The following is a 25171-nucleotide window of genomic DNA, read 5'->3' as shown; positions in this document are numbered from 1 at the left end:
CATTTGAATCAAAGAGTTAAGATAAGTCTTAATAATTGACAAACAGCCTAGCTGGCTGCTAGGAACTAGAAATTGGGTGGGCAGTAATGACCACTAAGGGCACGTATGACATTTCCCAAAACATCTAGCTCCAAGAGGAGCAGAGAGTAAATTCCCTTTGAGCATGTATGAACAGTATCTGAATATATCAGGCTGACTCCAAAGTGCCTTAGGTATTATTATTCAAGAGTGAGTCACCTAAGAACAGTGGGGTTCACAGATGTGATGCAGATGGAGATGTGTGTTTTCTATCATACCACTGCATTCTGAGAAGAAACGCGTGCTAAATGTGGAGGTGTATAACAAGATCCTACTGAGAAATATGCATCTAGAATGTGAAATACCCCATTGCCTATCTTTTGTATTGCCACTCTGAGCTACCAGGTTGAAACCTACCTGGTGTTCCAATGTGTATCACTGGTGGAGGGGAGAGAGAAAGAGGGAAAAAATCATACCTTGAGATTATAGATCCCTGTTGAACTATCTTTTACTACATCTTGACCTTCGTGATAGATTGGAAATGCAAAGACATGTGGACGTGGCAAACTTTGACACCTCTCTCATGGGCCCAGGGATATCCTTGTATTTTTCTAGATTTCAACATTACCTGCTTTGTCTGCCCATGTGCCCAGTTCCCTGTGCATTAGAATCCTTCTCCCTCTCTTCATTCCCTTAGAGCAGTTGGGTTTTACTAATTCTGACAAATCCCTTACCAGATGTAATTATATTTTAAAAGAGGAGGTTCAATAATACAAAGAAACCTCACTATTTTATTTCATCCTGGGCATTAAAACTGTAAACAGAAAAAGAAGTTTCAGCTGGCTTCTGGTCAAGATGGTGGAATAGACAGTCCCCAGTGTCACTCTCTCCCACAAATCAACCAAGTTACAACTATTAAAAGCAACAACAGCCAAGCGGAGGCTGCTAGAGCTTAGGGGAGGAGGAGGAGAGAACTACAGAGTGCATGAAGGTGGGAGAAGCCACGATGAGAGAAAGAAAAAACCTCTCTGACCATTTCGAGCCCCTGCCATGTCCAGGCTGGAGCTGCTGAGCGCATGGAGCAGGAGCTGGCAAAAGTCACAGCTGTGCCCTTTGGATGAAGTTGCTTGGAGGCGGCAGGGGAGAAGGCCCCCAGGCCAGCAAGACCACTAATAGGGTTCCTGTGGACACACATAGGAGCAAGGAGCCACAACAACTGAAAGAAAGGAAACACTCAGAGGCTGGTGAGTCATCACAAGGAACCAGTGCATGGCCCGTCCAATGGGAAGTGTTTGCAGCACAGTTAGTAAAGGTCTCATTTCACCAGAGAACACCTGATAATACCTAGAAGAACTGGAAGTCCCCTGGGCTACCAAGCCAGAAAAAGGGGAGGGCCAGGGGTCTCAGCAGTGCCCCCTGACACCCGCAACCAATCCCAAGGGTGGGGGACGAGGGCCTTGGCCACACCCCCCCAACACACACAGCCAGCCCAGAGGTGACCATCACAGGAAGCGCCCCGGGCTCTCCTGATCTGGGGCTGAAGGCCTCAGTCACGCCCCCCACAACATGTGCAACCAGCCCAGTGATAACCACCAAGCTGCAGCAAGAAGGCCCTGGGTTCCTGAGCTGGTACGGTTGGGGAATGAGGGCTTTTGCCGCACACCCCCGACATGTGCACCCAGCCTGGCAATGACCAAGCCACCGCTGGAAGCCCCCCAGTCTCCCATGTGGGGATGAGGGGGTGCCACAGGCCTCAATACTGCCCCTCCTCCTCCCTCCTCCTTTCATCCCATTTACTTCCCCTTTCCCCTTTCCCCCTCCCTCCCAACTGCTCTGCAACAACATCCTAGAATGTAAAAAATAATAAAGTTACATTTTCTTTAAGAAAAAACTAAAGAAATGGTTCACAATTCTGGCTATGCTTAGTGTCCTTTTGGGAGCTTTTTACAAAGTTCACATGCTCTGGGCCCACTTGCAGAGATTCTTGTTTAATTGATGTGCAGTGGGGTCTATAGTTCCTTTGAAAAATCAGAGTGAGTTCTCTTCAGAAGTTTCCTAGGTAGTTCTGATGTGCTGCCAGGATTGAGATACACTGGTGCAAAGGGGCTCTTGGTTGGTAAGCTGTCTACACAAAATGTAAACCTTATTACTCATGTGCTCTGTCTCATCTATGAGATGTCTTGGTCAGAGGGAGGGAAAGGGTTCTAGTCTTTCTAGAAGGAAGAATATGTAATTTCTAGATTCCCTGCTTTACGCCCTACTTTCACTAGGTAATGGGGTATAGAAGGATCCTCTACTTCCCCATGTAGAAGTCTGGAACCCTCACTTAAAAAGAGACATTCCAACTACGGAAAATGGGCTATTCCCTCAAAGCCAAAGATGATCTTGATATACTTCCAGTCTTTGATTCCTTGGGCTACTGTTCCCATAGTTTTCTAACCTTTTTTTGCTTTTGCAGTCTGGTGGAGCTGTGGACTCCTACTCAAGTTAATGTTTATATATATATATATATATATTTATTTATTTATTGACAGCTGGCTGTTAATGGGATTCAAACCCTTGACCTTGTTATCAGCACCTCACTCTCCCAAGTGAGCTAACTGGCCAGCCATCAAAGTTAATGTTTTTAAATGCAGAAACTAAAATGCATAACATTACAAAGGAAACAAGTTATATTAAAGTACAGTTATCAAAATAATAAAATTTGTGCAATAATATGTTTCTTTATTAATACATTGAATACCATTTACAGGAGGGTCTAATTACCATAATTTAAAAGTAATGGTAAAAGTAACCAATATTTCAGAGAGCTGTAAAAATCTGGAATGTAATATGAAGCAACCAGTTTCTATTGGAGATGAAGTTACAGGTACTTATAACACTCCCATAGTTTGTTGCCAACATTCACAATTGAAAAAAATGCTAAATTTCAGTTTAGGTTTGTGAAAATAAATATGTAATCTTTTTTATCTGCTGAGGTTAAGCATATTAATATGTTATTCTTCTTCCTACAGGTGTGAAACAGCAGTTGAAGATTTTGGTTTTTTATAATAATAATAGATCTTACCTAGTTATATATTTTCAAAGCACCTCCTTTGATCCTAAAACCCGCACATTGGAATAATCTCTTTTTACTCAGCATTAATTGAATATAGTACCAGATTTTATTCAGTGCATGAGCTGGATAGCCCTTTGAACCTCCCAGTGCTAATGAAAGTGTTTTGATGTTACAGGAATACAAGCGCAAGTTAGCCAGAGTTTCCCTGGTGCGCAAAGAACTCAGGTCCCGGATCCAGAGCCTGCCAGACTTATCTCGATTGCCCAATGTCACTGGCAGCCATATGCACCTGCCCTTTGCGGGAGATATCTACAGCGAAGATTGATGACCAGTCTCTATCCAGGGCCCAGAACTTTGCAAGCGATGGAGAAAGGTTAGATGGATAGTCTTGTAGTGTTATTTTTGTATATTGTTGAGAGAGTAACACTAACAAAAAAGAAATGACAAGTAATTTATAAAATTGTTTAAATTGTTGGTTAGTTTACTATTTTATTGGTAAGGTAACATGACTTAGTTTAAACAAAGTGATGATCGCTGTGTATTAATAAGCTCACAAATACTGGTTATTTTCGAAAGATCTTTTTGTAAATTTTTTTGATCCAGGGCCTTGTGAGAAATTCCATGTTTCTATTTCTGTGTGTATTTTCAATTGTTTTTTGTTTATTTTCCTCAGTATCTAACCACTGTATACTATGTAGTTCCTAAAGGAGAAGAACTAAGCAAGAGTTGGTTGAGACTTTATTATGGTATAGTTAAGACTTGATTGTAGAAGGGAATAATGTTCCAACTTGATCTTCACCCTTCTTCCCAACCAAATTATTGGTTCTGTGCCTTTCCAGGCCTTTGATTCCTTATTTTGTAGAGGTCAGTAATTTAACACTAAACATGGATGCCACTTCGAAGGTCAGATGAAAGCCTAGAGAACTTTTCCCCAGTAGTACTGTAAGAGTTCCATTCCAACTGCCAATGTAAAATAAAAAGAGTGTTAAATAGGACTCCCTTGATTGAGTAGATTAATATGAAAATGCTTTGGAAATGTTATAAATTTTGACATTCTACCAAGAGGACAACTTTGGTTCTGGAACTGGTTTCTATTTGTCAAAATCAGTCTACTTTTAACATAATTGATCCCTTCAGCAAAATGCCATCTGTGAGATTAAAAGAGACATGAAATAATGATACTTTTATTATTCTCTTAGCCATATAACTTTAAAAACAGTAGTATTTTTAGCTCTCATAGCTCAAGAACACAATATTCATTACTGTTCAGTAAAGTAGCTTGAAACATTTTTACTGTTTCCTTAAGGTTTTTGAATGACCATATATTTGGAAATTAAGCAGTGCTACACTACAGGGTAGGTCTGGTAAATTTTATATTTGTATATTTAGTTACCAAAACAAATGTAGTTTTACCTCTCACTTCTGACCCTGTGTGATAGAGCAGTTGCATGCTCTCCTGCTTTCTTTTTAAATCACATTGTTAAGCTGTGGATTTGTACTCAACGATAACTTAGGATAAACATTTTTTTCATTCATGCTTTACATATTAGACATTTTTTTTCCTTGCTGTCAGCAGATTCAAATTAGATAGTAAATAAAACATCTTTTAAATCCCTTGAGTCAATTACGTCTCACTGGTCTGAATGGCTTCACTTTGTTTTTTACTCAGTATTAGAGATTACAGTTAAAATGAATTTACATGTGAAGGAGAAGGCAAACATCTATTTTTAATAGCCAATAGTTCTGGAAACAGTGCTTTTAACAATTTGAACTCTCTCCAAAACAGAGAGACACCTATAAGTAGTCCCCATTCACATATGGCTTATATTCCAGTGTTTTAGTCCACTTTTGGAACTTAGGGCACATTTTCTCCCAGAAACAGTAGTAGTTAGGCTCCCGGTGAACATTACCACTGAAAGCTCACCTGGGAATCTAATCCGCTTAAACATGAATGCTCAACTTCTAATGTGGTTGACAAATTACTAATAGTGGATCCCGACCAACATTTGTATGTCACTCTAACTAAGGAAATGGTGTGCGGCAGCCAGTCTCTCACATTGGGGTGTCTGCCTGTGCTGTGTACCTCCATCCCTAGGTATAGGAAATGGAAGAAAAAGATTCAGCAAAGGGGGAGAGAGGTAACAAATGCACAATTATAAAACCTGGTTATACCTGTTATGAAAGTATACCAAGTTAGTTTATGTTGTTGTTAATGTGAAAGCAAACACGTGTATGTTAACTTATTTTCATTATCTTGACCTTATTTATGATCTGCTGAAGTGGTGATTTATCCATTCAAAAAGTATTTTTTTCCATTTAAAACTAATTTATAAACTATGTATTCCTGGGAAGATTCGAAGTCTTTTCAAAGTTTGTTGAAATATTTTCACCAGTTAAGACAAACTTCTGACTTGGATACTGATTTTAATGCCAGTATCTGCTCAAAATATTTATGATAAAAATGCATTATTTTTTTAAAGAGCTTGATGAGATTTGTGATGTCGTAGTACTCAAAAACATGAATCCCACCCCTTGACCGATCCTCTACAAACCTCAGTTGTTGTTTAACTCACCAATTGAACATGAAACAATATGGTCTGGTTTAGAAGTCATGTTTTCAGCCTTATGATAGTTAACATGGTAAGCCTTAGCAGTAAATTGTCTTCTTTTCTGAAAGGAAGACTAAATTTTCTAGAGAAAGGGGTTAGATGGTGGTACTATAATACCAAATTCTAAATCATGAGCATTTTCTCCATTGTGTATCTGAGGCAAATCATGCAACCTTGAGTGCAGTTTGGCCTGGCCCTTCAAGAGAAAAGCATGTCACCACACTTGCAGGAGGGGTACTGTGGTTTGAATGGATACCATCACTTTTTTCTCCACGAATAGTGCAAAGAGCTGTCTGGAGTGGCTATTTAAACAAATTCCCTGGCACTCCCTCTGCTCTTTCCATCACTACAGTAAGTAGAAGAACCATAAAGGGGAACTGGGAGTCTGAGAAAATCAGCTGTGCTCAGTAGCCAATCTCCCCCTCGAGGAAAACCACTCGAGATGCAGCTATTTTGGTACCTCTTTTCACATGCACTCTGAATCAGAGTTTTTCTATAAGAAATCCTTGGGAATCAACAAAAGCTGGGATGACCTGGTAATCTTGATTTGCAAAATTAAAAGAACAAAACTAGGTTGTCAGTTGTCATTGTAGATGAGCAACTCACCTTTTAAAGTATAGTTAATTGAACTGGTTTTGAGAAATCCTTAGAAAAAACTCAAAAGTACAAATTAATTAATTGGGAAAGTTAGAATGTCCTTTCTGAATTTTCCATTCTAAAAATTTACATGATATGAAAACTTAAAGCTACTAAACTGCTTTGTATTCTATTAAGAAATAACTCCTAAAGATGTAGTCTTGTTTCATAGTTGTTACACTATATCAACACTTTTTAAAGTGTAAACCCAGTTCTTCTCTGTATAGCAGGGGAACATTGTGTTAATGAATTTATACAGAGCATTTGTTGCCAACTGTAATCCCAGCCATCCACATGTGAGTATGTTCGAGGTGGCAATAGCACATGGGAAGATGAACTTTCCCTGTTTGTTTACCCCTATTTCTTTGGCTGTATCTGATGACAGTTTAAGATGTTCTTAATAAAGTTTTATGTTCTTTTGAAATGTGTAGGTTATTTTTGTGAATCTGATTCATTGGAAGTGGGGTGAGGAGGGAAGAGATTAATGGACTGGGAGGGAAACAAAGTACTGGAAGTATTCAGCAGTGTTATGGTAGAGAAAAACTCTGAAGGAGATTACTTGACTTGGCTAGTGGTTCCCAAACTTGAGGGAGCATCAGAATTACCTAGTGGGCTTATTAAACTACGTATGACTTGTCCTCGCCCCCAGAGCTTGATTCAGTAGGTCTGAGGTAAGGCCGGAGGGTTTACATTTCTAACAATTGGATGCTGATGCTACCCGATTTAGGGACCACATTCTGATAACCACTGCTCTAGACCAACTTTGAAGTCATGCCTTGCTTCATGATTTAAAATATTTAAGCAATTCCAGATAATAAGATAATGAAGTATGGGTTTTACAATTTAGTATATAGTAAGTTCCTTATGGGTAGAGAACAAGACCATGTCTTCTTTTGTGACCTACTGCTTAGTACAGCTTTGGAGTAAACAGATTTACTAGGCACTTTGAACTTCCTGGACATGGCCCATTTGCCACACCTTGAATTTAAAGCAAAATTGGGCAATACTAGAAATCTGTGGGAATCTCTAGGGCAGTGTTTGCCAAGCTTTTATAAGACTCAGTTGGGGGCATTTGCAAAAAGAACACATACCCACTGAGTCAGAATTTTCTGTGATTCTTACCATCAACAAAGTTTGGAAAATGTAGTCCTCTGGCCAATCCTGGATAAGCATCTGGTTACTTTATCTGAATTCAGATGCTTCCCATTCCTATCCACTTTCCCTGCTCTGTAATAGTAGGTTTTTATACAGTAGAACCTATATCCAGAGATTCTATCTCAGAAGATTTGGGATAGCTCCAGAAATCTGCATTTTAAACAAGGTACCCAGATGATTCTGATGCAGGTAGTTCATGGACTGCACTTTGAGAAACAATGCCCTACAAGGCAAAATGATAGTCTAACATATAATAGTGGTAGCTCACTCAAATATGGTACTTACTGTGCACCAGGAATGGTTCTAAGCCTGTCGCATATCTCTTACATATGTGATAGATACTCTGATTATTTCAGTTTGACATATGGAAAACGAAGACAATGTGAGTTCTGTGTGACTGAAAAAGAAGTCACATGTTGAAGTTCAGATTCAAACCCAGCTCTGAGTTTGACTTCAAGCCTGTGCTCCTTAACCACTACATGATGCTGCCTCTTACAATGGTATATTGTGTAGCAACTCTACCAAGTCCACATTTTGCATAACATGTCAGGTTATAGTGAAATTAACATTATGCAAGTATTCAAATTAAAAAGCAACATATCAGCTAAAACCACTGTGGAAGGATGCTACTCACAATTATTTATTTATTTTTAGTTAAAATATACATAATGGTATATACACATGGTGAACTTTAAACATTGTAACCATTTTTAAATGTACTCTGGCATTAAGTATGTTGATATTGTTGTGGAACCATCACCGCTGTCCATCTCTAGAACTTTGTCATCTTCCCCAACTGAAACTCTGTGCACATTAAACAGTAACTTCCTACCTCCCTAGCCCCTGGCAACCACCTCTCTACTTCCTATTTCTGTGAATTTGACTTCTCTAGGTATCTCATATAAATAGAATTACAAAATATTTGTCTTTTTGTGACTGACTTACTCCATTAGCATAATGTCTTCAAGGTTCATCCATATAACATGTCTCAGAATTTCCTTCCTTTTTGATGCTGAATATTCCATTATATGTATATACATCCATCCATGGACACTTAGGTTGCTTCCACCTTTTGGCTGTTGTGAATAATGCTACGATGAATATTGGTGTATAAATATATATTTGATTCCCTTCCTTCACTTCCAATGTTTTATTCAAAGCTATTATTTATATTCATATCAACAAAGCAGAGTTAGAATGAACTATTGATAGGGATATTCTAGACAATGCTTAATGAATTTCTACTATGTTTAGGCATGGTGTTAAATCTTTTGAGATATACAGAGATTACTCAACTGCATGTCTGCTCTCAGAGTTTACTATCTACTGGAAACAGAACACAGTGACAATTTTTAGAATTGACCAAAGCTTACTTTTGTTTTTAAACTAGCATATTTCTTTTAAGGCAATGGTTCATTAGGCTAGCAGCATTAGCCTCATCTGGGAACTTGTTAGAAGTGCAAATTCTCAGGACCAGACCTACTGAATCAGAAAACCTGAAGTTGGGGACCAGCAATGTGTCTTTTTAACAAGCCCTCTAGCTAATTATGGTAAATACGCTAGTTCCAGATCTCTTTTAGGCACCACTGTCTTAAGCATCCAGCGCTTTAACTCAGATTTCTTCTCATATATGGGAAACCTTTAGAGGGAGTAAAAGGACTTGGCCCAACAAAAGGAATTGTAATTATGTGCCTTCCTGACAAGCCAATAAATGCTTTCCATCTACCTTATTTCAACTCTTATGAACCCTATTCTCCACCTGGACAAATTCCTCTATATTTTCTTTCATTTTTCTGCTCAGTTCAAGTCCAAAAGCCTCAGAACCAGGGAAGCTGATGGTGTCCTTGGTGTAAGTCCTGGAACCCAAAAGCTGAAGAGTCTCGAGCTCTGATGTCCACGGACAGGAGAGAAGAGTGTATCCCAGCTCCAGCGGATCGAGAGGAGGGAGGGGGGGGGGAGAGTGAGAGAGAGAGAGAGAGAGAGAAAGAAGAGAAGAGAGGAGAGAAGAGAGAGAGAGCTTCACCTCTTTCCTCTGTCTTTTGTTCTCTCCAGACCCCCAGTGGATTGGATGGTTCTGATTCCCACCCACACTGAGGGTGGGTCTTTCACACCCAGGCCACTCAGACTCTCATATTAATCTCTACTGGAAACACCCTCATGGACACACCTGAAAAGATAGCTTTACCAGGTTTCTCACCATTTCTTCATCTAACCAAGTTGACATCTAGAATTAACCTTCACACCCCTCAACGAGCTTTGGCTGTATATCTTACAGAAGATGGACCTTAGGCATAGGACTTGAGTGGGGGTTCTGTTCACAGCTTAACTGAGTATTTTCCTGTTTTTATTGACCTTAGCAATTCCTCCTACATGAGCCTGAAGGCTCACACATTAAGGTTATCAAATTGCCACAGATAAAACTGAGGCTTCAAATAATAAAGAAAAAAAGGAAAAAAAAAAAAAAAAACAGGCTTAGTGTGAGTATTTTTCTCCCTTGAGTGGATTTAGGTATTGCAGCATTCAAGGAAATGCCTGGGGAGAATATTAGCATATTTAATGCACATATGACTATGGCTAGAGAGTTTATGAGTTTTTTAAAAATGGAATTGGTATGGGCCTGCCCGTGGCTCACTTGGGAGAGTGTGTTGCTGATAACACCAAGGGCACGGGTTCGGATCCCTATATAGGGACGGCCGGTTAGCTCACTTGGGAGATCGTGGTGCTGACAACACCAAGTCTAGGGTTAAGATCCCCTTACCGGTCATCTTTAAAAAAAAAAAAAAAAATGGAATTGGTATGCCATTGATACTTTAGGTAAGCCATCTTCTCCTATTGGGACTTTGAGCCTACATAAAGGTAGTGTCTTAGAGTTGCCCACTTGAAGCTCAGGAGTATAGTGAAATTCTTACTGAATTTATATGAAAAACCAACACAGCACTTATTGGAATCTTAGTGGAGGAGTGTGCTCCCCACAAAACCCAAAAGTCCAAGTTAGAATTTTAAAATAAAAGTATGAAGCCAACCATACTGCTACCCAGCTGCTGCTTTATATTTCTCTTGACAAAAAAGATCAAGGTATAGCAGAAGACTGAGTAGATTTTAAAATTCAGAATTATTTCTTGTATTAATAACTGGAAGTTCAACATAAAACTGCTTTCAAAAAAAAGATAAAAACCATCATTAGTAAATAAATTATTTATTTACTTATTTAGTAAATAATTTTACTGTTTACATTAGTAATAAATAATTTTATGGCCTGCTGTTGGCCACAAAATTAAAAAGTTAAAAGAAAATTTTAGACCTCACCTAAAAAAATTCTATTTGTTTCTTTTTGTTAATCACATACAATTCTATTTAAATACCAGGTGTTCTCTTTGGGGGTGTTTCCCTGATGGTATATGAAGAAAAGTAGCTGGTACTATGCTTAGCCATTACTCACAGGGAGAATTATTTAGATCTATACACTGTAAATATAAATCAGATACATTGAAGCAAAGCCCCAAAACATAGATACATAACTCCATTACCCAATCTTCACATGAGCTTTGTCTGCTCTTTTCATAAGTCCAGAATGAAATGGTGAAATAACTAATCTGAAATAAACATAGTCTAATGATATATCTAGAGATTTTTTTATATTGTTAATTAGGGCTTTTAAAATTATTTAAATATTATAAATTTAAATATCTAATTTGGTATGTTTGTGTGTGTAATTGTTTATTAAAGGTAAGAAAACATTGTCTAAAAAACTAATCTGAAAAGATCACATCTGAAAAGATAAATTTAAAAGTTTTCATATCAGGACAAGGTTAAAAAGGACTTAAGGTTGAACTGAATATATTGAAAACTATACTTTAAACACCAGTACCATTACATGCTTTTTCATCTGTTAACTTTAATGACTATTGATAATTGTATTCAAGATTTATAACCAGCGTTTTGGGATGCCCAATTTATAAAAGACTATGTCAGTTCTAAAAGTGTTGCTATAATTTCCATCCTTGAGAAAAGTAAAAGGTGATTTAGAATTATTTCATATAACTTGTAAATATCAATCTTGTACTTACAATTTTGCATGGAGTCGTTACAGGAAAACTCAGTTGAGGTTGGAAAGACCCCTTAACTTTGGAGATTGAACTACTTGGATTTTTTACATTTCCTGAAGTGAATTCATAGTTCAGACCAGTACCTTCATGCCACCTCAAGAAAGGATCATAGGTAATAGCAGCTACTAAAGTAAGTGTATCACTTAGAACACCAAACTGCCTTGAATTGAACTTAAACAACAGAACTAAAGATATATCAGACAAATGTTGATATTGTTAAAGAAAAAATTATTCTGACAATTGTTAAAACAGTGAGGAACAATTTATTCAGGACTTTTATGATAGGTGTCAAGACTATTTCAACATGGGAGCAAGATAAGGCTCAGTTCCCATTATGTCAAAGACAGTTGGAGAGTAATAGCCAATGAGCAGAGTAGAGGGGTCAGTGGATGGAAAATTACTAAGAGGAGACATCACAGGGAGGGGGATTTTTTGCTGACTGACTTGAAAGGATTCTTGCTAAAGGCAGGCCAGGGTGATCAGATATCAAGGGCAGGTAATTCTCACTAAGCTGACTTAACAGTTTGCTAAAACTGGGCTAGCCAAGCCACAGATAGAGCCCAAGGATGAGGCCTTGTTGAAAAGAGGGCTCAGAGAAGCCTGTCTAAAGTTTGACCAAGAAGAGAGTCTGTCAATAAAGTCACTAAAATATTTTTGTGCAGATACCTCAAAACAATTTGCCTACATCATTAGTGGGATGTGTTCAAAGGACAGCCACCATAGGGTAGTGCTAAATCTTGTTATTCATTCAGGGTTTTATTATTGGTGTTGATATTAATATTTTATAGGTTTGTTGATTAATGATAATAGTGTAAATTGGCTGAGCACTTGTAGTATGCCTTTCACTCTTCTAGGAAAAGATCTTCTTTGAGATTTCACAAAGTTTTTATAAGGTAGGTACTATTATTATTCTCATTTTACATATAAGGAAACAGACTCAGAGAAATTAAGAATTTGTCAAGGATTACATACTTAATAAGTAGTACAGCCAGGTTCTACACCACGGCAGTACCACAAAGACTGCAAGCTTAACCAGTAGGTCATAGTGCCTCTGAAACAAATAATTCTGTCATAATTTAAAATTTAAGTTAAAGGAATAATTGCGTGGTTTATTAAGTTGTAATATAAAAGATACTATTTGGTTGAAGCATTAAAACATTCAAGTAGGTATCTGGTAGCATTAGAGTGTGGTGCTGTATTCTATCCCTGTACCAGACAGCTGCCAAAAATAAATAAATAAATAAATAAATAAATAAATAAATAAAAAATAAAGATGAGAACTCATGATTTTTAACTGAATTTATCTTTTCCAGCACTGTCTGTGGAGTGGTCTAGTGTACCAATGCCATTACTATCCCTGAGTAAAAGTATCCCCAATGTCCTGTTTTTGATGTCACTACTAATTTCTGCTCAAAGATAGCAGGATTTCTTGGACAGTGTCTGCTCCATGTCTTAGGGAATGAACTTGATCCTGGAAATTTTCTTTGCAAGAAAGCTTTCAAAGTTCTGATGGAATTGAAGGAACAAAGAAGCCAGCTTACAAGAAGCTCTGACTGGCCAAAATGTAACAATTTGAACATCAAAATGGAAAATAAAAATTGTAATTAAAACAAGTACTCTGAAAAATTGTCTCCATAATAACATTTTTAAAGAGAAAAATTGGGGTTTTCTTTTCAAATAACTAGTATTATATGCAAATTGATTTTTATTCTGAAAAAAACTTTATATTTCATTTTAAGTTTAGTCTCAGGACAGATAGCAGCATATTGAACACTTTCTAGCTGAGTTAACACCACAGGGTTACAACTCTCACGGAGCTCGTGTACTGCAGGCACACAGGCCTTCAGAAACCTATGTAAGAAGAGCTGTGCTAGGGCAAGTATGGGGCTCCTTGGAATTCCAGTAAAGAGGCACTTGGCTCAGATTTGAGATCAGAGCTTTGAGCATTTCTCTGTATGTGTGTTATATTTCAATAAACAGTTTGCTAAAAGAAAAAAAGTGCTGAGAAGAAGGATCCAGTACAGGGAGAGGCTGAAGATGATAAGAAGGCAGAAATATTCCATAGACCAAGAGCCCTGAAGCAGAGGAGGGGTGGAATCCAGGGCCAGAGGGCCAGACTGGCCCTGTTAGATGGGAGGAAGGCTGCCTCTTCATCTAACAGGAGAGAAGCAAAAGAGGCACCAATGAGAAAATGAGAGAACTCAACTTTAGAGCAGAGCAATGTCTCAAATATATGCAGTTGTAAATTTTGAGTCCCAGTTAATTCACTGGTACTTCCACTCTCAGAGATGATCCACTTAGGAACATTCCTTGGAGTTCTAAGATCTGACTAGGGATCAAATTTCAAGTCACCGTTGTCCTATTTACAGTTAATGTCCAAAGGGAGGGAATAGTGGACAGCATGGACCTGGTTATATCAACGATGACTTTGGCCTACTGATTGTCATCAACGGTCATGCCAAAGTTCTTTGTGTTGCTAATGAGGCACATTACATTTATCTTTATTCCCTCTTGTCCTTTCCCCACCCATTCTTGTTGGCTTGTTTTTCTCTCTCAGATAGGGTTCTGCTCACCCCATCCCTCTGTGGTTTGGTTCAGTCCAGAGGGTCAGTGGTACTCTGGTCACATGTTCCAGGCTCCACATCCCATGACTACAAAAGCAGCCCAGGGCTAGGTGGAGCTGTCTTCAGGAAGCACCGCAGTAGCTGGTAGCATGCATAATCATATGAACAAACCCTATGGCAAGAGGATGGAGGTTCAGGAAAGGCACGAAGTTCGAGCTGCTCCAAGTCTGAGCTCAAAGTACATCGCACCTCTGCTGCTTGTCTTTACAAGACTATCCTTTTCATTTAAACCTAAGTAATTCTTTAAGTAGTGTTTATTTTTACTTTTTTAAGAACAGCTTTACTGAAATGTAGCTCACATAACCATAAAGTTCACCCTTTTCAAGTGTAGGATTCAGTGATTTTTAATATATTCAGAGTTGTGCAAACGTTACTAATTCCAGAACATTTTCATCACCCTAAAAAGAAATCAGACAGTAAACTCCCCCTTATTTGAGGTTTTCCAATCCATGGTTTCAGTTACCCAAGGTTAATGATGGTCTGAAAATATTAAGTGGAAAATTCCAGAAATAATTCATAAGTTTTAAATTGTGTACCATTCTGAATAGTGTGATGAAATCTCCAGCTATCCCGCTCCATCTCGTCCAGGATGAATCATCCTTTTGTCCAGTGTATCCACACTGGACACATTACCTGCCCACTAGTCGCTTAGTAGCCATCTCGGTTATCAAATTGGCTGTCACCATATTGCAGTGCTTGTGTTCAGGTAACCCTTATTTCACTTAATAATGGCCCCAAAGTGCAAAGCAGTGATGCTGGCAATTTGGATATGCCAAGGAGAAGCCAAAAAGTGCTTCCTTTAAGTGAAAAGGTGAAAACTCTTGACTTAATAGGGAAAGAGAAGAAAATCCTATGCTGAGGTTGCTGAGATCTACAGTAAGATTGAATCTTCTGTCTGAGAAATTGTGGAGGAAAAAGAAATTCATGCCAGTTTTGCTGTCGCACCTCAAACTGCAGAAGTTAGCATGAGAAGTGCTTAGTTAAGATGGAAAAGGCATAACATTTGTGGGTGGAAGACATGAATGGAAAACATGTTCTGATGGCAATGTGTTTTGCCAGATTAACTTAATCTTAATTAGACTTTGCCATAGATATGTATGTATAGGAAAAATCATAGTATAAGGTTTCAGTACTATCTGTGGTTTCAGGCATCCATTGGGGGTCTTGGAACATATCTGCAGAAGGCAAGGAGACTACTGTACTCATTAGCACTCACTCTCCATTTCCCCTAGCCTCTGGTCTATTTCCATGTATTTCCTATTCTGAGCATTCCATATAGTATGTGGTCTTTGGTGTCTGGCTTCTTTCAACTAACATGTTTTTAAAGATTTATCCATGTTCTAGCATGTATCAGTAATTCCCTTTTATGGTTGAGTGATATTCCACTGTATGGAAAAACCACATTTTTTTTTATCCATTTAACAGCTGATACTTTTTTTTTTCTTCCTATTTTGGGCATATAATAATGCTGCTGTGAATATTTGTAGACAAGTTTTGTGTGGATGTATATTTCCAGTTCTCTTGGGTATATGCCTAGGAGTGGAATTGTTGCATCATGTGATAACTCAATTGAACTTTTCAAGGAATTGCCAAGGTATTGCCAAAGTGGCTGTACCATTTTACAACCCCAGGAGCAATGTGTGATGGTTCCGGTTTCTCCACGTCCTCACCAACACTTGTTCTATCTTTGTGATTTGCCATTTTAGTGGTGGGAAGTGGTATCTCATTGTTTTCAATGTGGATTTCCCTAATGATTAATGATGCATCTTTTCATGTGCTTGCTGGCCATTTTCTTTGGAAAACTGTCTATTCCAATTCTCTTTTATTATTGAATTTTAGGAGTTCTTTATAATTCTGGACACGGGTCCCTTACCAGATATGTGACTTGCAAATACTTTCTCCCACTCAGTGCATTGTCTTTTCACTTTCTTGATCGTGTGCTCTAAAACACGAGTCTTTAATTTTGATGAAGACAAGTTTTTTTTTTTTGTTGCTTGTGCTTTTGTTGTCATATCTAAAACTACTGCCTAAGCCAATGTTATGAAGATTCAGTCCTATGTTTTTTTTTATAGTTTTACCTCCACACTGTAATTTTTAAATATTCTCTTTAGAGATGCCCCAAAACTCTTCTGCCAAACAGAAAAGGAAGTCAGGAATCCACGGTGTCCTTCACTTGCAGTTGAAGTAATGTGAAAAATTCCCCACTTTTTATCTACTTTCCAGTTATGTGGTCAGAAAGGACCTTAGTTCTAAACCTAGCGTGAAGCAAGTGGGCTAAGGAATTCAAATTTAAATGTTGTAGTTTAATAATATTTGCAGAGCTTGTGCTATGTGCTGGGCAAAAAACTAGATGCTGGGGGCATAAGTGAGATCACTCAGGCTTGCAAAGTGCTCTCAGACAGTTGGAATCACAATTGGAAACAGGAAACCACAGGGTCACCAGTACTGTGATAAAAGAATGGCCCCTCATAATGCTTTTGGGTTAGGGTGGAAGGCAGTCTCCAAATGAGTTCTAAAGGGAAAAGCACGTGCAAAGGCCCAAAGCTGATATGTATTGAGAACTGCAAAGAGCTCACTATGACTGGGTGATGTGGGAGAAAGGTAAGTGAAGAGAAGAGCAAGAAGGTTCGAGAAAAACGTTCCAGTGAGAAGTTAGCCAAAAAGGTAAAGTGGATACCACAACCAAAGTGTTGTGCTAAATGTTATGGACCCAATGGGAAGGCCTGGCCCAATTCAGAATGATGAACTTCACCATGCTTTTGGTGCTGGCATTAGTTAGCACTTCATATAATTATAAGACCAACTGGTTAACTTTGGACTTTTGCAGTTTGCCAAGCCCTAATGAATGAAAATCTAAATGTTAAACTTTTCTTTTTTGGCAGCTGGCCAGTAAGGGGACCTGAATGAACCCTTGACCTTGGTGTTATCAGCTCCATGGTCTAACCAACTGAGCTAACTGGCCAGCCCTAAGTGTTAAACTTTTAAGCAGCAGAGAGGCTTGGAAACATAGTTCAGACTATCCAGGGGTGGCTGGTTATCTAATTTGGGTAGAGTGTGGTGTTTTAACACCAAGGTCAAGGGTTTGGATCCCCATACTGGCCAGCAGCCAAAAAACCAAAGTATCCTAATTATTTATTGAAAGAACTTTTTAAAAGACAGGATGAATATAATCCTAGCTTATCATTTCCGAAAATTATATCTATGTTCCAGAAAAGATTTAAGGTAGCTAAACCATTACTACATTATATTCTGATATAATTTTAGACTTAAAAAATGTCTTCAGTTGAGCAAATTAAAATGCCACTTGAAGGTGAAATATTACTATAGGAATAGAAAGCTGTAAAAACGAAAATTTCAGGATCTTATTGAATCATCTATAATCAAGAATGTCCCAGATACTTACTTTTGCACTAAAAATAGGAATGTTCAGATTTTACTAATACAGTTATGCAGATGATTGTGAGAAAATGACATATACTTGATCCTTCTTCTGAATTAGCAGTAAGGCTATTGACATGTGGAAAAAATCTTCATGAGTGAACAGACCCTCACTAAAGGTCTCAATTTCTTTTTGAAAGTAAGTGACATAATGAAAACTAATTAAGGGAGAAGAAAATAATACCACCACTTAATGTCCATATATATCTTTACTGTTTAAAAGGAACTTTCACATACTTTTTGATTCTCACAACCACCCCGTGAGGTAGGCAGGTTTCAGTTATTCATTCTAATGAGGTATTTTCCCGATAAAACACTGAAGGATGTCAAGAAAAGTTTGCTTTTGGATCTAGATCCATGTATTCAAAGAATAAATAAAAGTTAAAAAAAAGTTTGTTTTACTAACTTTAGCTTAAGAAATTGCATTATAAGGCATTTCTTATTTTCAAAGTCCATCCTTCACAGAGAAGATAAGAAATTTTTGAAGTCCACCTTTGGAGTTTTTTGGGATTCATTCTGACTAAGCAACATTTTTAGTTGAGAGAAGTGTTTCTTTGTTTTGTTTACATTCTTTGAGGAGCAAGTGGGTGTTGACTGTCCAGATGGAGGTGTTCTGAAAAGAAACAAAACCACACTTGGTTATATTGACAAATGACAAAAAGTGCTCTTCCTGCTTAGCCTAGGTGACTACTAGAATAATTTTCTACTCTTGTTTTGTGGCCATATACAGGCAAGTGGCTATACTCTGAAAAATTTTGTTAAAAATCTCTCCGTTTTGTTAAAAATCTCCTCACTGTGAATAGGTTACAGGCAACATTTAGGAGGTTTACTGGATGGTTCTGGAAGCTTCTCTCATACCTGAAAGATGAGATTAAAGTGTCGTCAGGTCTGAGTTCCCTTTAAGCTGGACATCAAGATTCATGACAATTCTAAGCAAGGACTTTAAAAACATGTTCCTTCTTCACAGTTCAAGACAACTTCAGTTCTCAAAACTTGAAGGATCTCAACCTAGGTATGTATCTTCCCCATCAGAATGTAAGCTGCATGTGGCAGACACTTTGTATTACTAATTATATATTCCAGTATTTTCTGACAGTGCCAAGCACACAGTAGGCATTCTAAAAATATCCAATGAATAAATGATTCCCCATCTGGTATGTGCATATTTCATTTCCTCCGATTGTGTTCCATCCCCTCGAACCTTTATTTGGTGTCTGTCAGTCTGATTTTTCTTTTGATTCTCCATCTATATGATAAATGTGAAATGTCTTTCCCATTCCTGCATATATCTAAGAAGTAGCCTGGCCTAAATGCAACTAAATTGTTTCATATAAGCCAAATTTTCTTTTATATACATTTATCCAATTAAACTAAAAACTTCTATGATGAATTTTTATCACACCAAACATCAAAATAATTAAATCAAGAGTATGCGAACACTGAACTTGAAATTCTAATTCTTACCCAGCTTTATAAACTTCGAGCTCAATATAAAAAACTCAATTCAATAAGCAGAGGTAATCCAGTCCCTGCTGAAATTTTTTTACATTCTAGAGAATACGAGACTCAGTTTTTCTTTTGTAACAAAGCACTCCAAAATTCCTTTCACAGTTTCTGTGGAATTAAATTTAAATTAACTGACTGTCACAGTGAATAAAGTATTGAGAATTACTAAAATAAAACACATGCTAAGCCACATAGTTAACTGTATTATTTGACAGAATTCTAACCTATTTGGTTAGAATTCACAGGAATTTCTGATAGGAAAGAATGAGAGGAAAGGTTTAGAGTGGGAAAGTATACTGAGTGGTTCAGACTGGCATATAGGATGAATTAAAGCAAAGTAAAACAGGCAGACAGATTGGTGCCAGGTAGTGAGGGCTGGAAAGCCATGCTGGAGTATTTGATACATATGCTACAGAATAAAGTGTTAAAAGCTAATCAGAGCTGTCTGTGCTTTAGGCAGATGATCAGACTAGAAGAGTTTGAAACCAGAAGTAGGAGGAACCATTAGGAAATCACTGTAGTAGTCTTGGCAAAGGTGAATAAAGACCTGAACCAGGATAGCAGCAGCAGGGAGAAAAAGGAGAGAACAGATGCAAACATCATGGAAGTAGAATAGAAAGTGACCATAAGGACCAGTGTTGACTGTACCCACCATTTTAGGTCAGAAAGTCTGGAAGGGCATGTTCATTCACAGAACATGGAACTTGAGAGGATGGGCATGTTTGAGTGGTTAGCTGTGGGGACATGATGAACCAAGTTTTGGGCATGTAGTGGGCTGAAGTGGATAGATGAAGCTGACAGCTGGGAATAGGCCCAGGGAGAGGCTGGAAGTGAGTGATACACCTGAAAGTCATATGCATTGAGATGAGAGTCGAAGATATGGGAGTACGTGACAGAGAGAAAAGCATGTGGAGGAAAAAAGGGGCTATGACCTGAACTGCATGGCATATTTAGGGAATGCATACTAAACAGAGGAAATCAGAAGACATGCTTGCTGAACACTGGCAATTCAAATAAAGTAAATGAGTTAAGATACCTGAAAATCAATGCTGGGCTCTTGCCTTTGGAACCAGACATATCATGATTTAGGTTTGCAGAACTTGGAGTCTTTCTCTCTGATGTCTTCAGACTGAGCTTACTCGTAGGAGTGGTAGGATTGCTCTTCAGTGCTGATAGAAAGCTTCTACTTTTACCATGATGTTTAACTGTTCTGTTGCATGTTTTACATGTAATCAACTACCATAAAAAGAAGAAATATTGGTCCTATGATTTCTCTTATAATTTAATCCAGTTAACCACACATTCATTGAACTCTTATATACATCAGGTACTTCAGGGGTAAAAAAACATAGAGGCTGCCCTAGGAAAGCCTGCAATCTAGCAGCAAAACTTTGACAAATTTAAAATGAGAAAACCTTCAATAAGAAATCAATGGCTATCACTTACTAGCTGTGAACTTAAAAAAAATAATGGTTAAACATTTATATTTAATTTAAAATAGCTTTTTAAAGATACTCTCTACTTTCTCAATATAAAACTAGTTGGGGAGGATTGGCAGGGAGACTGGGGATGATACCCTTTAACATTTGGAAGGATGTTCTTTGGAATAGCAGTATGACATTTAATATTTTTGCAGATGAACTTCAAGCCTCTCCCCAATAAAACATGGCAGAATACCACAGAAAATTTAAGTGGACACTTCAAACCCTTAGCAGTTCTGTAAATATAGGTCTAAAGTAATTTATATAACCGAATGGATTATCACATTCTCACATCTCTTAACTTCCATCATTAGCCTAGAGGCTGACTTTCTTTTCAGGATTCATTTTTCAATAAATGGTCCACTTTCTAGCTAAATGCCTTTCTTTTACATATCAAACTCACAGTGCACAGGATTCAGCCACACCTCAGCAAATTAATACAAACTGGCTTAGGTGAGAAGTACTCTGATGTTCATGAACAGATGAAAATGCAAATGAAATCTGCATATATCAAAGTTCTCAGTGTCAGTTGCTTTATACTTTTTGGAGAGAGGCTGTATATAGATTAAAATATATCAGCAAAACAAACACCCCTAGCACCTTCCTAGCTGACCTCTGATTAAAATACATTACCATGTAATAAGCTTCCTGAGGGCAAAACACAGGAAGACAGTGAGGCAACATTTATTATCTTTCCATTTAAGAACATTTTCCAAATATGTGGCAGTGATGTTTTTTGAAAAATACAATTCTCCAAAGAGAACGTGAATTCTACCCATTTCAATACTCTCATCTCTTTCCCTTTAAATATTCAATTTTATGACACAGCAAAATGTACTTATCTGTCCAATAATGGTAAACTCCTAAATATGTTTTTAGCTTTCAACCCAAGATATTACTAATTGTAGTCTTGGGCCAGACATAAGTTGTCACAAATCTGAGGATTTCTTAAGGTGCCCAGGATTTCATAAGTGCCCAGCATAGTGCCTGGCAGTAAGCAAGCACTTGAATAGTTGCTAAATGTTAACACTGAAGCTGTAATACTAAGGTCAAGGGTTCAGATCACTGTACCTGCCAGCTGCCCTCACAAAAAAGCAAAACACTGACTATGCAGGATATAAAATGTATCTGATACTGGCCTCCATATAGTAAACTATAAGTAATTTGATTTTGGTTATTTTATTCCATTTATAACCTCAGTACTCAGTGTTGTTTCTCATGATAGACTTTCAATAAATGTTAATGAACACAAGACATACTCACCTTTGTTGGGCACACATGTAAATAAACATGCTGACATGGAATAAATAACTGGAGAAATGACACTGGTACCTAGACATAAGGTACTGCTGTTTGAAGAAAAGCATGATTAACTGAAAAAATAATACAGTGATAACTGCAATTCAGGTGGAGTCATACTGGTCAGCACAAGAAATCCTCAAATTTGTGAAAATAATTGTGCTCATCAATGAGATCTGCGAATAACTGAGAACTCACAATGTTTAGTTTTAGGTAATCATGAAAAATGAAAATAAGCTGTACTCTTAATAAAAAGTAATCACTAGAAAAAACTTATGTATATATCTCAATAATCCAAATATACTACTATACCTCTCTAACACTGAGGTGGATTCTTAATCAAGTTTAGTTTAAGTGAAAGAAAATTCTAGTTTATACATAATGGAACTGAAATCTTACCAATACACTTTTGGAGTCTTTACACTTTTTCACAATTTTGGCTTCTTTAAAACTGAGGGTACAATTTCTGGCTTCTCGATTAAGAAGTTTCTGTACTTTGGGTGTCAATTTGGCCTTGGGTTTGAGGCGCACTCTAGAGTTATCCAGAACCAACAACTGGAAACAGTACGGACATGTTTCTTCAAAAGTGCTCTTATCATCTAAGATTATACAATTGAAACTCACAATTCAGCAAATTACAACATTTTGTTACCTTTAACAAACTGCCAACATTACAAATGTAAAGTATACTGATATTTAATATAAGCAGATATACATTCTCCTTAAGCAAACTCAAAACATGAAAATTCGGGCTGAGCCCGTGGCGCACTCGGTAGCGTGCTGCGCTAGCAGCACGGCGACGCTCCCGCCGCCGCGGGTTCGGATCCTATATAAGGATGACCGGTGCACTCCCTGGCTGAGCGCCAGTCACGGGAAAAAAAAAAAAAAAAAAAAAAACATGAAAATTCACAAAAAGATAAACTGGCAATAATTTATTTTACAAAATACTATAATTCCATCCATTCAGTCCTTTCAGCAACACATAGGCAAGTCTCCAACTTTTGCTCATTACTTGCTGCTTAAGTAAAAAACGCTGTTATGTTTCACCAATTTTACTAACACACCACAAAATAACTTGCACTGTGATTTTGTTTATTTTTTAAAACAATTAGCACAATATTTACTGAGTATCTACTGTTGAGCACTGTGCTATGGACTATAGATACAACAGCACTACAAAGAGCTAAGGACCACATTTGTAACTTAACTCTGCCAAATGTAAAATTCATTCATATTTACTAAGTGATAAAGTGCCAGGCACAGTTCTGGGTGCTGGAGATACAGCGGTGAACAAAGGACAATTCATGGAGGCAGATAATAAACATAAAACCAAATGTTAAGTGCTGGGAAGAAAAAAGATAGGAAAGGGGTATAGGTAGTGTCTATAGAGCTACCATAATTTTAAATAGGGTGACTAGGGAAGGCTTCAATGAATGACATTTGCAGGAGGAATCAAAGCAGATATGTGAGGCAATAGTTCCAGGCAGAGGGAAGGGCAGCTGCAAAGGCCCTGAAGCAGAAGAGCAAGGAGGCCTAGTGTGGCTGGAGTTGAGTGAACAAAAGGGAGCAGGTCAGGGGGTAATGTGGGCCTACGATGTAGGGCCTTACAGTCCTTTTGAAGGGCTTTCGCTTTTACACGAGTTGAGAAGCCATTTGTGGCACAGAAGTGACAGTCTAGCCTTATAGTTTTTAGTAGGATCATTCTGGTTGTTGGCTGAGAACAGCCTGTAGAAATGCATGGGAGCTGGTGGCAGTAATCCAGGAGAGAGGCAGTGATGACTTGTACCAGGGTGGTAGTAGTGGATGAGAAGTGGCTAGATTTTGGATACACGTACTTTAATAACAACAGGATTTGCTGGAATATGGGCTTAGGAATGGAAGAGGGAGGGGGTTGGTTGTTAGGAAGTCAAGAATGGCTCCAAGGTTTTTGGGCTGAATAACTAAGGACAGTTACCATTTACTGAAAAGAGAAGAACTGGAGGAGCTTGTTGGGGGTAAATCTCAGGTTCTAGACATATTAATTAAATTTGAAATGCCTACCAGACATTCAAAACAAGTTGTCAAGAAGGCATTTGGATACGTGAGTCTAGAATTTGGGGGAAAGATCTGGGCTGGGTATATGAATTTGGAAGCCCTCAGTGTAGAGTATTTAAAAGCCATGAAGCTGGATGAAAAACTATCATCAAGGAAGTGAATGTAGCTGGAAAAGGAGCCCAAGGGCTGGATCCTGGGGACATTACAATATTTAGAGGTTGGGGAATTAAGAGAAACCAGCAAAGAGTATCGAGAACGTACTGGCTAAAAGGATAAGAGAAACTACGTGATGATCTGGGAGCAAAGTGAGGGAACTATTTCGAGAAGACTAATCAATGTGTGAAATGCCGCTAATAGGTCAAGCAAGGCGAGGCGCATTAAGGAATTTGGATTATTCACGAAACCGAGAAGCCTCTGACGTTCTTTTAAGTGAGGGGTGTGAGTCGGTCGGCCTTCTCTTTCACATCATTCCGAGCGCCGTGTGTCATGCAGGAGAGCGGGGCGACTAGAGCCAAACCCGCAACAGACGCGTGTTCTCCCTACCGTGTGACGAACTGTAGGCCCAGCTGTAAAAGAAAGAGACTCGTGAGGGGCAAAGGAACTCCTCGCCGTTCGCCTCCCGCTTCCCCTCCCATCCTCTTACAGGAGATAGCGTGCCTGGCCCGGGCAGCTCTCCCGCAGTCCCCGCGCCGCAGCCTCAAGGTAGTGCTTCTGTCTCATCGCGGCCGCCGCAGCCTCTCCTTCTCTGCTCAGACCCGGCGGAGAAAAGCAGACGCCGGAAGTCGGCTTCCCAGCGTCGCCGTCCTTGGCTTCGGAACCCACGCTCCCTCCGGAAACATGCACCGTCGGCCGAGTGGTTCCGGTTTTCTTCGCGTCCTGTCTAGCGCGCAGGCGTGCCCGGCCTGGAGGTGGTGCTCGCCCCTCCCGGGGCCCCGCCCCTCCGTCCCTTCTGTCAGCTCAGGCCCGCAGCGAGGTTCTGCGTCCGACTGAGGCTCGGAGGAGCAGCTTGACCGGGCAAGGGTGGCAAACTCCGGCGCTGAGGGTGCCACCCGCGTCTCTGTCTTCTCCCCTGCTTCCCTCCTTTCTGACAGCCCGGTTGTGGTTTCCTCCCGGCCGTGGACTCCCTATAGATTCGCGACCCTGTGTTTCTTTGTGTGGACTTGGGCGTCGCCAGGCAGACGCGCTGCCCGCAGCAGGGCCGCTGGGA

At 38.8% G+C, this 25171-nt stretch overlaps 2 protein-coding genes across 2 annotated transcripts in view; one reads left to right on the top strand and one right to left on the bottom strand.

The window, feature by feature from the left end:
* The window catches only part of RPRD1A (regulation of nuclear pre-mRNA domain containing 1A), a 73073-nt gene extending 66328 nt beyond the window's left edge, over positions 1-6745 (top strand). The window contains exon 7 of the mRNA XM_063077184.1: positions 3252-6745. Within this exon, the coding sequence (XP_062933254.1) occupies positions 3252-3401 (150 nt within the window). The 3' untranslated portion in view covers positions 3402-6745. The remainder of the gene's footprint in view (positions 1-3251) is intronic.
* An 11099-nt stretch (positions 6746-17844) lies between these two features.
* C13H18orf21 (chromosome 13 C18orf21 homolog) lies at positions 17845-24753 on the bottom strand. Its single transcript, XM_063077227.1, has 5 exons — positions 24608-24753; positions 24508-24530; positions 22330-22529; positions 20187-20386; positions 17845-18257 (listed from the first exon to the last, which is right to left on the bottom strand). Exons 1-5 carry the CDS (start codon positions 24682-24684, stop codon positions 18104-18106), a joined length of 654 nt encoding a protein of 217 aa, XP_062933297.1. The 5' UTR covers positions 24685-24753; the 3' UTR covers positions 17845-18103.
* Positions 24754-25171: the final 418 nt, after the last annotated feature.

This window comes from Cynocephalus volans, chromosome 13, assembly GCF_027409185.1.
Source record: "Cynocephalus volans isolate mCynVol1 chromosome 13, mCynVol1.pri, whole genome shotgun sequence".
Classification (NCBI taxonomy): Eukaryota; Metazoa; Chordata; class Mammalia; order Dermoptera; family Cynocephalidae; genus Cynocephalus; species Cynocephalus volans.
This window is presented reverse-complemented; position numbering and strand designations above follow the sequence as displayed.